At 44.8% G+C, this 17840-nt stretch overlaps 1 protein-coding gene across 1 annotated transcript; it reads right to left on the reverse strand.

Annotated features, from left to right (window-relative positions):
- Positions 1–1200: 1200 nt before the first annotated feature.
- LOC135243401 (transmembrane protein 204-like) lies at positions 1201–14974 on the reverse strand. Its single transcript, XM_064315193.1, has 3 exons — positions 13847–14974; positions 8341–8496; positions 1201–2294 (listed from the first exon to the last, which is right to left on the reverse strand). The coding sequence occupies exons 1-3, from the start codon at positions 14115–14117 to the stop codon at positions 2050–2052; spliced, it is 672 nt and encodes a 223-aa protein (XP_064171263.1). The 5' UTR covers positions 14118–14974; the 3' UTR covers positions 1201–2049.
- Between the last annotated feature and the right edge of the window lie 2866 nt (positions 14975–17840).

The following is a 17840-nucleotide window of genomic DNA, read 5'->3' on the forward strand; positions in this document are numbered from 1 at the left end:
CAGAAGGTCACAGAGGTTCAGAAGGTCAGAAGGTCACAGAAAGTTCCAAAGCAATAAACAGAAAATCCATGAATAAAACCAGGGATAAATGTATGCATTCAGTGTCTCTCTCTATAGAGAAGCTCTTTAGCTACTTGTTAGAAATTATCCTAATTATAAGCACTATATCTATACAAATACAGCAATATGATTAACATGACACCATTTCCTTAAGTTAATGCTATGCTACGGGTAATGCTATGCTACGGGTAATGCTATGCTACAGGTAATGCTATGCTACGGGTAATGCTATGCTATGGAAAATGCTATGCTACGGGTAATGCTATGCTACAGGTAATGCTATGCTATGGATAATGCTATGCGACAGGTAATGCTGTGCTACGGGTAATGCTATGCTACAGGTAATGCTATGCTACGGGTAATGCTATGCTACAGGTAATGCTATGCTATGGATAATGCTATGCTACAGGTAATGCTATGCTACGGGTAATGCTATGCTTTTGGAGGCCATTTTGCATATTTTCAAAGCTGTACATTTTCTATGAACAAAGTCAGAAAGAGAAACAACATTTTTACATTTCAATGCCTCAATAAAATTCATTAAATGTCCCCTTATCCTTGATCATACATGTTAACACCAGAATGACCCTTTGAAAATCAAATTAAAATATACTGCACTTAAAATGGAGGTGGTGGGGGTTCAAATTGGGTCATCTTTGACTACCAGCATTTCCTGAAATAAGTTTTTTCTGGTCATACATTTGCATAAATCTAAAATATCACACAGTAAAATGTTCAGTGTTAAATCAATTCTTACAAAGTGCATATGGTACCATTTGGACACTGGACATTTTACTGAGTACAGACTCACAAGGAAATATCAAATGTAGGCATGGTGTGCATTTAATGGTATGGCAGGCACATAGTCCAGATTTGAGATGACAATGAATTGAATGAGAAACATATCTTTTTAATATGTAATCATTAAATAAAAAAATTTCTGTATTAAAAAAAGTATATATGTTTTTATACATCTTTTTTAAGTTTTATATTTATATATAAAATATATGTATATATATAAATATATATTGTCAGGCCCAGTTCCCATGTATCTGTACTAACTGCACTGACCACCACATGTCAAGGGTTGTGTCTCGAAGGAATTGAAGGTTATAGTTTAGAAACAGGAAACAACACTAGTGATTGTGATACAAAGATGTTCATACATTTATTACATACTTATTATTTTCACTCAGCCCAGTTGTTAAGCAGTTAAAAATACTTCTCAACTGAAACACACAAGTAAAAAATGTAATAGAACAACAATATGATATTAATATAACCATACAAAATTGGCATACTTAATACATGTACCACAAGCGAGCATGTTATAAAAGGGAATACATCCACGAGTTGACATTTCATTCCCTGTCCACTTCAATTTTTCAATAATTCTTGGCCAATTTACATGAACACAGTTTACCTTTAAAGTTATAGTCTGGTACCAAATAGCCCTCAAATTAATATATTGTAAACTAAATCAAAATGAAAAAAAAAAATGTGCTTCTTTTTTCTTTTCTTTTTTTACATAAATACTCATTCTAGAAATCTTAAATATTTGTTCTCTGTCTGTAATATAAGTTACAATGAGTTCATACTGGAAAGAACATATGTCCAGAACTTTGGAAAACCTTTGGTTTATATGTTTGTTTTGTGGTGCTGTGCTAAATTGCATGAGCAGCATATTCGTTTTGTGGCATTTTAAAGATAAATTGATAAATATTTTGAAGTAATCACTCATGAAGTAATCAATCATTTGACCTTACCTGACCCTTAAACTTTGCCCATATTTTCTCATCACGCTGAAGTACTGCAGCTGGTGTCCATGAGTGCATTGTGCAGCAATGGGCTACAGTACAAAAACACCAACGATAACACAAGGACTAAACAAAACCCCGACAATGAAATTCACGGTACTCCGAATGAGGCTTGCTAGACTCGTCGTGCTGGTGGGTTGCTGGAATGGGTGCAGGGTTCGAGACTTCGTGCTCAGCAGGGCGATTCCACGTAGTCGTTGTCGAGGCGCGGGCCGAACGGAGACGTCAGCGATCGGCTGATGAAGACGATGCGCGGGGCGAGGCAGTCTTCCCGCTGGTGCAGGATGTTCCAGATGAGTATCGCCGCTGCGAGCGTCGCCAGCAAGCAGGCGGCAATGTTCAGGTAGCAGGAGTAGGACAGGTGCGTGAACGGTCCGATCCGATAGAAGGTTACCAATCCAATCACAAGCACGAAACCTACAGGAACACAAGAGAAAGGGAGATCTTACTGGGGGAATCTTCTGGGAAGAAATTTCACCACAACCATAAATATTTTGAAATGGCTTCAAGGCATCCAAAAAAAAAGTCCTTGTTGCTTCTTATAACAGCTACTGAAAACAGCTCTGCTATCAATGGTAAAGACAGGAGTTCATTTTTTAAATATGCAAGGATTCATTCACATCCAGACGAAATAAACACATATACAAACACCTGCACAACTACGCCATTCCTACAAACTGCAAGAACTCCTAAAACCAGTATTTCTATCACATCCATATCACATAGAGAACAAACTATCTGTGCCCTTTCATCTTTTGTTGCTTCTTGGAGCCATTTTCATATGCAAAAATGTATTTGAAATCGTTATCTTCTTGACCACATGTGTTAATAACATTCTGTAGCCATCAGTAATTTGATTTAATTAAGCATACAAAAGCTCTTTGTTGTAAGTACATCGTCAGGGACACAAGTGTCGGTCACTAGACTGACTAGCGTGAAACAGGAACATGGCTCCCCTCCCACGACCCCAAAATAAAGTCATTTATCTGGGCCAAGTCGTTTCCCTTCTCAGGCCCCCCCGGCCGAGCCTCTCCCAGGGGAGGTGAGGCTCGCGGGTCCCAGATAGCGGGCCCGTCTGGGGGGGGAAGCATCACCCCGCATGACCTCAGGAAGCGTGAGTCTGTCCCAGACCGCCCCTCCGCGCCGCTTCGGTCGGGGCCTCGTCCGGCCGACCCTTCCGTCGCGATTAGGGACATCCTCCTCTGAGGGGGTTGTCACGGGCGGCCTTCCGCTGGCTTCTGACGGCGAAGAATGCCTGCGACATCATCGCGCCGTTTGGTTATAGCCGCCATCGGTTATGTCATCTTTTGAACGGAGCGGTTGCAGTTGAAATCTGCAAACGTGCCTGATTGCGCTTGAAAAATAAAGCCTTCGTTCCATAACACAGAGTGAATGAAGCTAGTCAAACTGGATTTCAGAGTGACATGTTTTCCTGTTTTTGGCAAAACTCCCTTAAGGGCATGAAAACAGTGATATAAAACGGAATGGGTCACTCTCGAGCTGCAGTGCGCTTTTCTAAAGAGGGTGTGAGTGAACCAGAGCATGAATGAGTTGGTTAACAGTAGTGAATGGGTTTTTAAAGACTGTCTGTGTTTAGCCTAGCTGCCTCCGCTTCTGACAAAAGTAATAAAACTCTTCCGAAACTCCTGGGTGGGGTCAGGGGGGCGGCAAGCTGAGTGAACCTTTTTTTTTTTTTTTGGTGCAACGGAATCTCCCTGGCTTCCTTTTGTCTTTTTCTTCATTTTCTTCCTTCCTCTATGCCCCACTCAGGATGGGCGTTGGGTGGAGGGAGATTCCTCTCCATCTGTGAACCCAACTGGCCTGCTCTATAGCGCCACACACAGGTCACTCACCTCCGCAGAGGAGAGGCCTGGTCTCCACCTCTTATCTCTAGTCATTTGCCCTATAGTCTTATGAATTCAAATCCCTGACTAACCGAAGCCAAGGCCAGGCAGCAGACTGTCTGTCATACACAGGCTGCCCTGGTTTTATCCTATTGACAGTATCTCTACCCTGACCTTCTAAGCTTTTTAAAGAAACTCATTTGTGGAATTTGTTCTGACAATCTCAATAAATGTGACCCTTTACAAGTAATGTATTCAACCAAACAGAGTTAAAGATTGGCTTAATTAACGCAGGATCACTGACACCAAAGGAAATTCTTGTACAAACTAATACTAATAAAATTAACTACTAGCTGATCACCAAGTGGATGTCCTATGTTTGACTGAAACATGGCTTAACATCTGATGAATGTATTCAATGAATAGCAGCCATGTCCCACAATCCTGTCTTGTCAGACCATTATTACTGTCAAATTATTACAGTTCTGTCTGACACCAGATCCTAAGTACTTCTTTAGTAGGACATTATTCTCCAACACTGTAAATGCCTTTTTTCAGGCGCTTCCAGACCCTCTGTGCACTGTGGGTACCATCCTAGTCCAAGCTTAACTCCATACTCAAGCTCAAGAAATTGATCCCTTAAATATACAATGGAGCAGAAAGCCTATCTGATGAAGGTAGCACCCTGGTATATTCACCATAGTCACCCTGGTATGTTCACCATAATCACCCTAGTATATTCACCATAATCACCCTGGTATATTCACCATAATCGTGCCAGAACTGGGTTCCAGGAGTAAAACTACTTGGACCCTTACAAGATCAAATATTAGAGATGAAGTTATGCAGAATATTGTAAAAATGCAGGAAATTGCATGTAGTAAGCAGGACCTCTAAACCTTCTACCTTAAATGTCTCGGTCACTTCTGGAATTTAAACTATGCCCTTGATAAGCACACAGTGTGAGACTATCCCACAGATGAAGGCTCAGTTGCAGCCAGTGTCCTGATTGCACTTTCTCCTTTCCTATCCTTTCTTCCTCGCTCTGGATTTACAGCAAACCATTACGATGGCAGCGCACTTCCCTCTCATGATAGATTCAGACTGAAAAATATAATGTACTAAGAAACCCCAGCAACATATATGCGCTCCATTGCCCTGGATGCAGGTAACCTGAATATTAAACAAGGTGGAGAGAAATATGACTGAAACTGGTAAGAGTTTTTCATACAAACTGTTTGCTCAACCTGCATACACCACCCCATTCATTCTCTAGGCTGGGTCTGGTATATATATGTGTCCATTGTGTTGATATTCATGGTGTTTATGATTTTCAGGCCCTTAATTGATCTCAGTCTCTGTGTAGGATCTTAACTGCCCTGCATGGGTGTGGATTTGTAATAACAGCTCATTCTGCCTGAAGTGCTGAAACGCTGTTTATTGTTCTCAGATGCTTTTAAAGAGAAACATGAAAGATGAGCCTGTTTATGTAGACCACAGCTGTTCCAGTGATCTTCATCTGTGAGCTACAGTACGTTTATTTGTATCAGACTTTCCCCCTCCCCTGAAATGTACCCCCATGCTCCTGTGCTGCACTCCGATAGCATAACCCAGCGCTCTCCCCCACGGTCCTGTCTCACGCTAAATTTACATAATCCAGCGTTCTTCCCAATGCTCCTGTCTCACACCCAGTTTGCATAACCCAGCATTCTCCCCCACGCTCCTGTCTCACGCTCAGATTGCATAACCCAGCGCTCTCCCCCATGCTCCTGTCTCACGCTCAGATTGCATAACCCAGCGTTCTTCCCAATGCTCCTGTCTCACACCCAGTTTGCATAACCCAGCATTCTCCCCCACGCTCCTGCCTCACGCTCAGATTGCATAACCCAGCGCTCTCCCCCATGCTCCTGTCTCATACCCAGTTTGCATAACCCAGCGTTCTTCCCAATGCTCCTGTCTCACGCCCAGTTTGAATAACCCAGCATTCTCCCCCACGCTCCTGTCTCACGCTCAGATTGCATAACCCAGCGCTCTCCCCCACGCTCCTGTCTCACGCCCAGTTTGCATAACCCAGTGTTCTTCCCAGTGCTCCTGTCTCACGCTCAGATTGCATAACCCAGCGCTCTCCCCCACGCTCCTGTCTCACGCTCAGTTTACATAACCCAGCATTTTCCCCCATGCTCCTGTCTCACACTCAGTTTACATAACCCAGCATTTTCCCCCATGCTCCTGTCTCACGCTCAGATTGAATAACCTAGTGTTCTCCCCCATGCTCCTGTCTCATACTCAGTTTGAATAACCCAGCGCCCTCCCCCATGCTCCTGTCTCACGCCCAGTTTGAACAACCCAGCGTTCTCCCCCACGCTCCTCTCTCACGCTCAGATTGCATAACCCAGCGTTCTCCCCCACGCTCCTGTCTCACGCTCAGATTGCATAACCCAGCGTTCTTCCCCACGCTCCTGTCTCACGCTCAGATTGCATAACCCAGCATTCTCCCCCACGCTCCTGTCTCACGCTCAGATTGCATAACCCAGCGTTCTTCCCAGTGCTCCTGTCTCACGCTCAGATTGCATAACCCAGCGCTCTCCCCCATGCTCCTGTCTCACGCCCAGTTCGCATAACCCAGCGTTCTTCCCAATGCTCCTGTCTCACGCTCAGATTGCATAACCCAGCGTTCTCCCCCACGCTCCAGTCTCACGCTCAGTTTGCATAACAGGTAGCCACAGGCATTTCCTTGTCCTGAGCAGGGATATCCTGGCGCCGGACAGTCGGCTCAGCTTGGATCTGCTCTTGGGGGGGGGGGCTAAAATTAGGCTGCCCCCACACCACAGCCCCACAGGCCCCAAGTCAAACGTCACACTGGAACAGGGGATGGAGGCCATGCGCATAGCCATTCATTTTCCTTCCCTGTGGGGTTATTTCTGGTCTGGAAGTCCTTCGCTTTCAGGACTGTCTAAGAAAGCCCAGCCCTGACCTCAGGAGGTTCGCTCATTCCACTTCCAAACTGTTACATAACTTTTCTTTTTATGTGCATTTTCAATAGAGATCAAGATGATTCCATTGTTCTGTTGATATCGCTCGCATGTCTTCTTGCCAACAAAATCTCCCATGAGGCCTGTGTGTGGAGACTCAACAAGTGAGATGCACTGAAACATGCAGCCATGCTGTGTGTGCACTGCATGCGGGAATGTGTGCACTGCAAGCCCCACTGCGTGCTCTGCATCGAGGCTGGGGCTCTGCGTTTCAATTGCTATTGAGCTGAGCGGTAAAACTCGGCTACAAACCGCATTTCGTATCACTGACATTTTTTTTTAAGTGTAAAGGAACTGTGTGTAAGAGAACTAGAAAATCAAAAAGGCTTTATGAGAGACACAATTTTAGATACTGGCTTCTGCAGGCTCTGCAAGTGTCAGTTCTATTAGAGGAGTAGCTACCAGCACACAGCAAGACATACACGGAGAGCACTGATAATTCAGCTGAAAACCACAAACCTGAACCAGCTTCCCCAGGATTACACCTTTATAGCTGAATACACTGAAATAATTCCGTTTTTAAATGTAGAATACTGCTCTCTCACTGGGCAATGTACATTTGAACATTTAATGTTTGCATTGTAAAGTTTTCTGTGGTTTTTTAAATACTAGTGCTTCAAGGGATAGTTCAATTTATGGAGTTGTGTGCAGCAGTAAACGATAAAAAGTAAAAAATGAATCCTGACTTGAAATGTTCCAGTCGATGATCGGGGTTCATCTATAGTTTTTGCTGCAGGAGGAACCCTTCAGAAATCCATTCATCATGCTGTAGTAATGCAGCTGTTATCAACTCCAAAAGGGTTCCAGTAAAACAGATCTCAGGTTTATATTTGTATTTACAGTGCTAGGACTGTATAATGTATTTTTAGCAGAGGCAATTATCTAGCCATTATCTTGTTTTTGTATAGTTTCTCCCCGTGTTCCTTTTAGCTCTCTGAACAGATGGCTATTGGAGTGAAGCAGCTAGAGTAAGTACCGGGCTGAAGGTTAGAATCACAACAGTCCTGCTGAGTGGCTGAACTGTGTAGCCCCCTGGTTTCCAGGTCACTTCCTGTAGCGCTGTGGCACGCTAGCTGTTTTTACTACAGGAACTGAGCAATGCTTTAGTAAGACCAGTGGCAGGCTGCTGCCTGTGGGAATGGGTATTGGTGGAGATGTGGCTGTTCTGAGCTGTACCAGTGACCCTCTGCGTGTGAGGTTTACGCCTTAAACCTGCTTGGTTATTTCTTTTCCAATGTAAAAACATAAGGCAAACACATTTTAAAAGGTATCCTCAGATAGTCACCCATAGACAGTGTGATAGTCGCTCACAGACAGGGTGATAGTCGTTCACAGACAGGGTGATAGTCGCTCGCAGACAGGGCAATAGTCGCTCACACAGGGCGATAGTCGTTCACAGACAGGGCGATAGTCGCTCGCAGACAGGGTGATAGTCGTTCACAGACAGGGCGATAGTCGCTCACAGACAGGGCGATAGTCATTCACAGACAGGGAGATAGTCGCTCACAGACAGGGTGATAGTCGCTCACAGACAGGGCGATAGTCGTTCACAGACAGGGCGATAGTTGCTCACAGACAGTCACTCACTGGCCAGCTGAAAGAGGGCGGCGATGGCCTCCTCCCACCACTGCGAGTCCTGGGCCACGAAGGGCAGCTCCAGCAGCCCCAGCAGGAAGATCAGCTGCCCCGTCGTCAGGGCTACCGTCGCCATCAGGTTACAGGCCCGCATCATGTCGAACTGCACTGGGGGGCAAAGAAGGGGGTAATTAAAATCCAGCCAAACTTAAATATTCAATACTTATCCACCCCAAACAATAATGCACCAAGATATAATGGCTCTACAAATAAATGTTTTATTACTATTATTATTATTATTATTATTATTAGTAGTAGTAGTAGTAGTAGTAGAATTAATATTATTTTTATTATGGGTCCAACTACCACAGGTGCTGGAACCCTATTGGGATTGTTCTGGTTTTTATTTTTATTTTTCATTATTTTTCTGCCCTGAAAGTGTTTGCACAGCAAAAACTGTACATCGTGGAGCAGTTAAATTAGGTGGGTTGGTTCCCATTCTCACCCACTACACAGGTAAGAAATATTCCAGATTGATCGGATGGTGGTACTATTGGAAGAAAGTGAAATATTTTACCTTTTTTGGGCTATAACATTTGAACCATTTGGTCTTTCATCAAAACTATTTTTTTTTCTGATTCCCTGACTCATAACTGACAATTTTGCATCAAGGACCATTAAAGTCTGCCATATTGGATTTGAAAAACCCAATTGGCACAATTGAATCACATGGTGATACAATGGAGCACAATATAATTTCTTTTTTTAAAAATGTAAAACTTTAAGACATTTAAAACTTGCTGTCATAATCAATTTCCTCATCTGGATTATATATGGGTTCCTTATTTGTTGGTGCCATCTTGGATTGCCGCCATTTTTTAAATTGATCATGACAAATTGGCTATTACCCATTTTCCTCTGTCCCCAGTTTTGGTCTAACCACAAGTGGCCACAGCCTGTTCAGTGTCATAAGATTGGCTGTGGGTTGTTGGACCCCAGGTATAATAATAATAATAATAATAATAATAATAATAATAATTATAATAATAATTATAATTATAATTATAATTATAATTATAATAATATTTTATTTTATTTATTTTGTTGTTATTTGTTTTAGTATATGCTTTCTCAGACACATTTCTCTGCTGTAGCCAGGCTGAGGCCATTGTGCTCAGTGAAAAAAGTGGCATGACTTCCTGTATCAACAGTACTTTCACCAACTGCCTTCAGACAATCCAGCTCTATTGAAAATGTGGCTGGTTGTCCCCAAACAGGATATCAGCATGTCAGTTCCTGTTCCCTCTTTCATTGCCTCCATTTCTTGCAACGCATCATCTGTGAAATCGGTGCTGAGTAAATAAGATGAAACTCTTCTGTTTTGAAGTCGGGCCATACCGACAGTTTCAATTGTAAACAGTGAGTAGCTTGGCTATTGTTAGGCATATGATAACACTTCCATGACCTTGTGCCTCTTTTGAACTGAGAAGGGAAGAAGGACCTGCACAAAATAAAAAAAAATATATATTTTTTATGTTTTATGTTGTGGATAAACTCTATAAAAAGAATCTATTCATATGTGGAAATGAAAAAGAAAATGAACATCACAGTACAGGCTGCTTTGGAGTTACCTGAAGTGTACTTTCTTGCTTTAACCACAAACCCATTGATGACTCTATACTAGCTGGCAGGTTGCCAGAAACTTCTGTAAGTATTTAAAATATCCTTCCTTGCACACAAAACTGCCTGGGTTAGATCTTACCCAGTGACATCATCATTCCAAGATGGTCTTTCACAGACAAAGATGTAACAAATGAAAAATATAACAAATGAAATACAAATTAGACTCATACAGTACCTATTCTGAAACAGAACATCCCAAATTATCTAGATTTTGGGTGGAGTTCCTCTTTACAGCAGCTGTCACCAGTAGCCCTCATTAGACTTTTAGTAATTTGTGTGATTGATTGATTACACCATTATCGTTATGGAATGACAAAAAAAAAAAGATTAAAAAAATATCTGAAATTGTGCTTTAAATAGCGACTTTAAAGTCGGCTCAGTGTTGGTCAGAGGACGAAGGGTCTGAGAGACAGAGACAAAGGTGGAAGAAGGGGACAAGGAATGACTGACCCAGGAATGAGCTATGATTATTCTCTAAAAAAAAAAAACCCCCAAAAAAAACTCACTTTTTAGAAAATTTTAGGGGGTCTACAAAATATACATTTGAGAACCTGTGATTTAGCAGGAATTCTTCCCAAGTTTGAGACATAGAATGTTACATCTAGTGTACAGCTAGCTATCTCACCTAACATGACCTAGGCTAATATCCAATCAGAAGGGCAACGGTTGAGTGGCGTTTCCCCTTATTGAATGCCAACCGCAATGCAAAAGGTGTAACGTTTGCACCTTTAAATTTCACTGGGCGTTTTGGCAAACAAAATTTGGCCTGCAGTGTTCATCTCTATCCCTCTGAGGAAAACAAGCTAAAAGAGAGCCTATGTTCACCAAAATGGCCGGTGAAATTTAAAGGTGTAAATGTGGCCAGTTGTTTTCTGTTACAGTTAAATCCACAGTGTCCGCTAGAGCTCTGAATCTCCATGAAATGAGAACCCCACAGCTGTTGTGCTCACGTGTTGTAACCGTGACTAAGTAGTTATTCATAAAATCCCACTTTGACGTGGATATGATCGTATTTCTTCTTAAAGTTTTCAGACCTAAGTTGTGTGGAGGTACTGCACATTTGAAGGCTTGGTGTGAACCCCTGGAGTAGGTTACGTGTGCGCTTTGAAAATAACATTTCATTGATTATCAATTTTAGGCACGAAGAGAGCAAGAATCATTAGCAGTCCCAAGTGTGTCATTATTTAAGACATGATAAGATGTCTTATACTGTAGCATAATATGCTGCATGGGAAAGCTGCAATTCAATCATGGCTGGACTCAGATTATTGGAGTTCACAATTGAAGTTCATTCAAGATTTATGTCTCACGAGTGCATAAGACTACGATACACCACTTTAAACCAACATAAGCGAATTTTTAATCAGTCTCAGTTATTAATCAGTCACAAGCACAACTTAAGAAATTATCTTAAGATCACATTTAAGTTTAATTCAAAGAACATTTTTATAATCAGGTCCCCAGATTCCGCTGAACATTGCTCAGCTGAAGCCAGTTTGGCCTATCTCCCTCCAAGGCTGTTCATGGTTTAAAGAAATGCAGAAGATCTGCTGAGCAGTGCTCTCCCAGGACCAGGGGTAAGTAGCCCTGCTTTAAGATAATGTTCTATTAAGCATATAATGCAGCTTTAACAACAGGGTAACTGTACTGACAAATATGTCTGGAGAACATCCAAAACCGAAAGACCCATTATATATGCAGAAGTATGCGCAGCTAGTTTTACAGTCTGTTGCACACCTAGTGTGTATAATATACTTCATAAAACCTTATCATTCATAAAACCTTTCAGCTTTTCTGTCTTTAAATTTAATTTATTTTGGTCACTCATGGAAGGGATGACAGACTTTCCAAGTCTCCATTTTGAGACAGTGCCCCTGTACCAATGGCTTGCCCTTCTTCCTCCACAGCCATGGTTGTATTGCATTGCATGCAGTATTAGGCCTGTTGCACATTTGTTTGCTGCGACCGCATGTTTTCTACATCAGTGGTTCTCAAACTCGGTCCTGGGGGACACCTGTGTATGCTGGTTTTCATTCCAATCACATTTGCAATCCCAAAATTTTAACAAGCTGTTATTCTTTCTTAATTTTGTGCTTTTAATGTTCAGAGAGATTATTTACCTTCTCAATCCACATTATGCCATAAAAAGCAATGCATGGCATGAAGAATAAAAATCCCATGCTCACATTGTGCAAATTGTGCTATTATTGCAAACGATTACATAAAAAGTGGTCAAAAAATCTGACCGGTCAAATTAAAGTCTATTGAGGTGAGTCAAATGAATTCAAATTCAGAAATGTCACTAAAACTATCCATTCAGTAGATAATGAAGAATTGAAACACAAAGAAAATGTCAATGAGCCGAATCTGCATCGTGTTACTACGTAGTAGAACTAAGGAAAGCACTTAAACACACGTGCGCCGCAACCTTAACTGAGCAAGAGACTCCAGCTTGCAACAAAAAGCAGCTTACACAGCCATCCCCAGGGCCGAGCCTGAGAATGGTGCGGGATGACCTCATCACTCATTTTATTTCGCAAAACGAAAGGCTGAAGATTAACGGCAGGTGTTGTGTAAGAATCGGCTACTGCGCTAAGATGAACATCCTGTCCTGTGGTGAAAAGCTTGCGGACGTCTAACGCTGTACAGTCTGGGTTGGAGTTGTTGGAATCATGAGGGGGTTATACAGGGGCCAACACAAACCCTTAGAGTGTCTTTTATCGAGTTCACACATCATTTCTGTGGTGCGAGTAATTGATGAATTCACAGTATTTTAGCAGTCAATGCTATTCAGATATCTTCACCGCATAGACCTTTGACACCCTGCTTTTCCACATGAGCAGCCTGCTGGAATGTGCTTAGTGTTCCTTTGTTTTTGACACTGTTCTCCTTTATTCACCGGTTAGAAACATCTGTCCCATTGTTGCAGCATCGCCATGCTGACGCAGGAGGACAAACGCTGCTACACAGCGCCTGGCTGACTGATGCGCGAGAGTCGGCGGTGAGCACAGCTGAGCAGCTGCAGCGTCGTGCGCCCTCGAGTGAGTCACCAGCTGCAGTGTCAGTGTGCAGCTCAGCTCAGAGTGAGTCACCAGCTGCAGCAGCTGCAGCGTCAGTGTGCAGCTCAGCTCAGAGTGAGTCACCAGCTGCAGCAGCTGCAGTGTCAGTGTGCAGCTCAGCTCTGCCAGTGAGTCATCAGCTCAGCCAGGTGAGCACCGCTGCGGGCAGTGCAGCTCACCTCAGAGTGAGTCACCAGCTGCAGCAGCTGCAGTGTCAGTGTGCAGCTCTGAGTGAGTCACCAGCTGCAGCAGCTGCAGCAGCGAGAGTGAGTAGACACCTGGTGCCCTTCTGCAGCGCTGTGGGTGCTGCCATGTGCTGTGAACTCCCACTGAAACGTGGCCAAAATCCCTCCCTCCGCCCCCCCTGGAAAAACAGCAGTTTCAAATAGCAGCCACGGTCAAACTGAGAGCATCGGCTGGATTCACCAACAAAATCGAACGTGATATACTGTAGCTTCTGAGGAATAGTGGTGTAATATCAGACCTGCAGCTGTTAGAGATGCCCAAACACTGGCATGCCTTGTCTTTTAAAGGCACGTTATTTCACGCTTGCTTTGAATTTAATTTCATGTCACTGTTTTGCACCGTATATTTTATCTTACTTTAATCGTCATGGTTACATTATATCATGTCTTTATTTGTATTTTGTCCTGCAGTGTTTTTGTAAAAGGATCTGAGTGTCTGAAACATGCTGTAAATGCAGTTCTGAGCTTCACTCATGCATTTCTATTGGAGGAGCAGACCCCCCCCCCCCGCCCCTGCCCCCTCGTACTCACGCCTCACGGTGCTGCGGGACTCCTGGTAGCCCGCGGGGTCCGAGCCCCACCCCAGCGCCTCGCAGCTCAGTCCCGGGCGGCGGAGGGCCACGCCCGCCCCGTCCCGTGCGCGCTCCCCCGCAGGGCAGGTCCTCCAGAGCCCCACGGCGCGCTTGCGTCCGTCCTCCAGTGCCTGCACCACCCAGCTGGGCGTGAACGCCGCCACGTTGTTCAGGATGAGGGACAGCAGGGCCACCGCCGCCGCCGCCGCCACCAGCCTCCGCGCGGACATGCGGAACCCCCCCACCCCGAACCCCCCTGAACTCCCCCGAACCCCCCCGGACAGTCACCGACCCAAGCCAAACGCGCGCACTTTGGAGCTCAGCTAGAGGACATCACCATTCATCCTCATCCGGGACGGGGATAGGTTCCCTTGCTCCTGGCGGCGTCGGTCGGAGGGACGGCGCGCACCCTCTACCCTTCCTCCTCTGATTTGGGCACGGCGGGTGACAGCGGGTTCCTCCAGCGAGCAGCCAGGTCCATTCCAAACGCTCCCTCCAGGGTCCTGCTGCTGACACTGCCGCTCAGGCTTCCAGCCCTCCTCCTCCCTCTCCCTCTCTCCTTATTCTCTCTCTCTCTCTCTCTTTCCCTTTCTCTCTCTCTCCCTCTCTCCCTTTCTCCCTCTCTCCTTTTTCTCTTTCTCTCCCTCTTTCCCTTTCTCTCTCTCTCTCCCACTCTCCCTTTTTCTCTCTACCTCTCTCCTTTTCTGTCTCTCTCCTCCTCTCTCCCTTTCTCTCTCCCTCTCTCCTTTTCTGTCTCTCTCCCTTTCTCGCTCTCCTTTTCTGTCTCTCTCCTCCTGCCTCTCCCTCTCCTTTTCTGTCTCTCTCCTCCACCCTCTCTCGCTTTCTCTCTGTCCTTTCGTCTCTCTCTCTCTCTCTCTCTCTCTCTCTCTCTCCTTTTTCGGTCTCTGTCCTCCCTCTCTCTGCTGCTCTGTTCTCTTGCCTGGGCGCTGTGGGTGTCTCTGATTCTGCGGGCGCGAGCGTGTTTTTCGGCTCTCTGCTGCAGCGAGTGGAGGCGTGAATGTGGGGATCGCTCTCTGATCTCCAGCACACCCTGTGTGTGTGTGTGTGTGTGTGTGTGTGTGTGTGCACGCCTGTGTGCCAGGGAGTATTTTTTCAGCGTGGGGAGGCGTGTTCTCTCACCATGACAAACATTCTACCCCTGCAGCCAACCAGAAACAGGATGTGTTTCCTGCGTGGAAGAGGACTGGCTGAGGGTGGTGGGGGAAGGGTGTGACAGATTTAAAACTCTCCCTCCCCCATCTCAGGGGCTCGTCCTTCAGCCTTTGTGTGTGTGTGTGTGTGTGTGTGTGTGTGTGTGAGAGAGAGAGAGAAAGAGAGAGAGAGAGACCCTCCAGTACAGGGATACAGACGGACAGGACTCATATGTGCTAGTGCAGTAATTTTAAGTACAGACAGACAGGACTCATATGTGTTACTGCAGTAATGTTAAGTATAGAAAGACAGGACTCATGTGCTAGTGCAGTAATGTTAAGTACAGAAAGACAGGACTCATATGTGTTAGTGCAGTAATGTTAAGTACAGAAGGACTGGAGTCGTATGGGTTAATGGAGTAATGTTAAGTACAGAAAGACAGGACTCATATGTGTTAGTGCAGTAATGTTAAGTACAGAAGGACTGGAGTCGTATGGGTTAATGGAGTAATGTTAAGTACAGAAAGACAGGACTCATATGTGTTAGTGCAGTAATGTTAAGTACAGAAAGACAGGACTCATATGTGTTAGTGCTGTAATGTTAAGTACAGAAGGACTGGAGTCGTATGGGTTAATGGAGTAATGTTAAGTACAGAAAGACAGAACTTATGTGTGTTAGTGCAGTAATGTTAAGTACAGAAAGACAGGACTCATATGTGTTAGCGCAGTAATGTTAAGTACAGAAAGACAGGACTCATATGTGTTAAGTACAGAAGGACTGGAGTCTTATGGGTTAATGGAGTAATGCTAAGTACAGAAAGACAGGACTCGTGTGTTAGTGCAGTAATGTTAAGTACAGAAAGACAGGACTCATATGTGTTAAGTACAGAAGGACTGGAGTCTTATGGGTTAATGGAGTAATGTTAAGTACAGACAGACAGGACTTGTGTGTTAGTGCAGTAATGTTAAGTACAGAAAGACAGGACTCATATGTGTTAGTGCTGTAATGTTAAGTACAGAAGGACTGGAGTCGTATGGGTTAATGGAGTAATGTTAAGTACAGAAAGACAGAACTTATGTGTGTTAGTGCAGTAATGTTAAGTACAGAAAGACAGGACTCATATGTGTTAGTGCAGTAATGTTAAGTACAGAAAGACAGGACATATGTGTTAGTGCAGTAATGTTAAGTACAGAAAGACAGGACTCATATGTGTTAAGTACAGAAGGACTGGAGTCTTATGGGTTAATGGAGTAATGCTAAGTACAGAAAGACCGAACTCATGTGCTAGTGCAGTAATGTTAAGTACAGAAGGACTGGAGTCTTATGGGTTAATGGAGTAATGTTAAGTACAGACAGACAGGACTCGTGTGTTAGTGCAGTAATGTTAAGTACAGAAAGACAGGACTCATATGTGTTAGTGCTGTAATGTTAAGTACAGACAGATAGGACTCATATGTGTTAGTGCTGTAATGTTAAGTACAGAAGGACTGGAGTCTTATGGGTTAATGGAGTAATGTTAAGTACAGACAGACAGGACTCATGTGTTAGTGCAGTAATGTTGTACACAGGACAGAAGTCTTAGTGGAGTAAGACAGGGTGATGGTGGGGGGGGGGGGGGGGGGGGGGGGGGGGAGGAGTCGCTCCAGCGGTCTTGGGGCCCCTAAAGATTCTGGGAATTTCCTGTTGCCTGCCTTCGATAAACAGCCCACATCTGCATCTGGTAAAGGAGGGGGCGGGGGGCGATGGGGAGGCAGAATAGGGAACAGATGACCGCGGAATCTGCACTGGAGGTTTGGGGCGGGGGGGGAAGGGGGGGGGGAGAGAGGGAGGTCGCGGCCCTCTCCCACATTCCATTTCGCACGGCCAGAGCTCCGCCGCCGGACCACTTACACAAGCGCTTTCACTGTGCTAAGCAGCCCTGTCAGAGTCTCACTTTCACTGTGCTAAGCAGCCCTTTCAGAGTCTCACTTTCACTGCGCTAAGCAGCCCTGTCAGAGTCTCACTTTCACTGTGCTAAGCAGCCCTATCAGAGCCTCACTTTCACTGCGCTAAGCAGCCCTGTCAGAGCCTCACTTTCACTGTGCTAAGCAGCCCTTTCAGAGCCTCACTTTCACTGTGCTAAGCAGCCCTTTCAGAGTCTCACTTTCACTGCGCTAAGCAGCCCTGTCAGAGCCTCACTTTCACTGTGCTAAGCAGCCCTTTCAGAGCCTCACTTTCACTGTGCTAAGCAGCCCTGTCAGAGTCTCACTTTCACTGTGCTAAGCAGCCCTTTCAGAGTCTCACTTTCACTGTGCTAAGCAGCCCTGTCAGAGTCTCACTTTCACTGTGCTAAGCAGCCCTTTCAGAGTCTCACTTTCACTGTGCTAAGCAGCCCTGTCAGAGTCTCACTTTCACTGTGCTAAGCAGCCCTGTCAGAGTCTCACTTTCACTGTGCTAAGCAGCCCTTTCAGAGTCTCACTTTCACTGTGCTAAGCAGCCCTGTCAGAGTCTCACTTTCACTGTGCTAAGCAGCCCTTTCAGAGTCTCACTTTCACTGTGCTAAGCAGCCCTGTCAGTCTCACTTTCACTGTGCTAAGCAGCCCTGTCAGAGTCTCACTTTCACTGTGCTAAGCAGCCCTTTCAGAGTCTCACTTTCACTGTGCTAAGCAGCCCTATCAGAGCCTCACTTTCACTGTGCTAAGCAGCCCTGTCAGAGTCTCACTTTCACTGTGCTAAGCAGCCCTATCAGAGCCTCACTTTCACTGCGCTAAGCAGCCCTTTCAGAGCCTCACTTTCACTGTGCTAAGCAGCCCTATCAGAGC

This window comes from Anguilla rostrata, chromosome 17, assembly GCF_018555375.3.
Source record: "Anguilla rostrata isolate EN2019 chromosome 17, ASM1855537v3, whole genome shotgun sequence".
In the NCBI taxonomy this organism is placed as follows: domain Eukaryota; kingdom Metazoa; phylum Chordata; class Actinopteri; order Anguilliformes; family Anguillidae; genus Anguilla; species Anguilla rostrata.

Excerpts from the sequence above, each read along its gene's own strand:
- LOC135243401 (XM_064315193.1), bottom strand. The coding sequence starts at position 14,117 with ATGTCCGCGCGGAGGCTGGTGGCGGCGGCGGCGGCGGTGGCCCTGCTG. Across the intron at positions 8,497-13,846 it reads GTCCCGCAGCACCGTGAGGC|TGCAGTTCGACATGATGCGG; the intron begins GTGAGTACGAGG and ends TTTGCCCCCCAG. Across the intron at positions 2,295-8,340 it reads CGCCCTCTTTCAGCTGGCCA|GTTTCGTGCTTGTGATTGGA; the intron begins GTGAGTGACTGT and ends GTGTTCCTGTAG.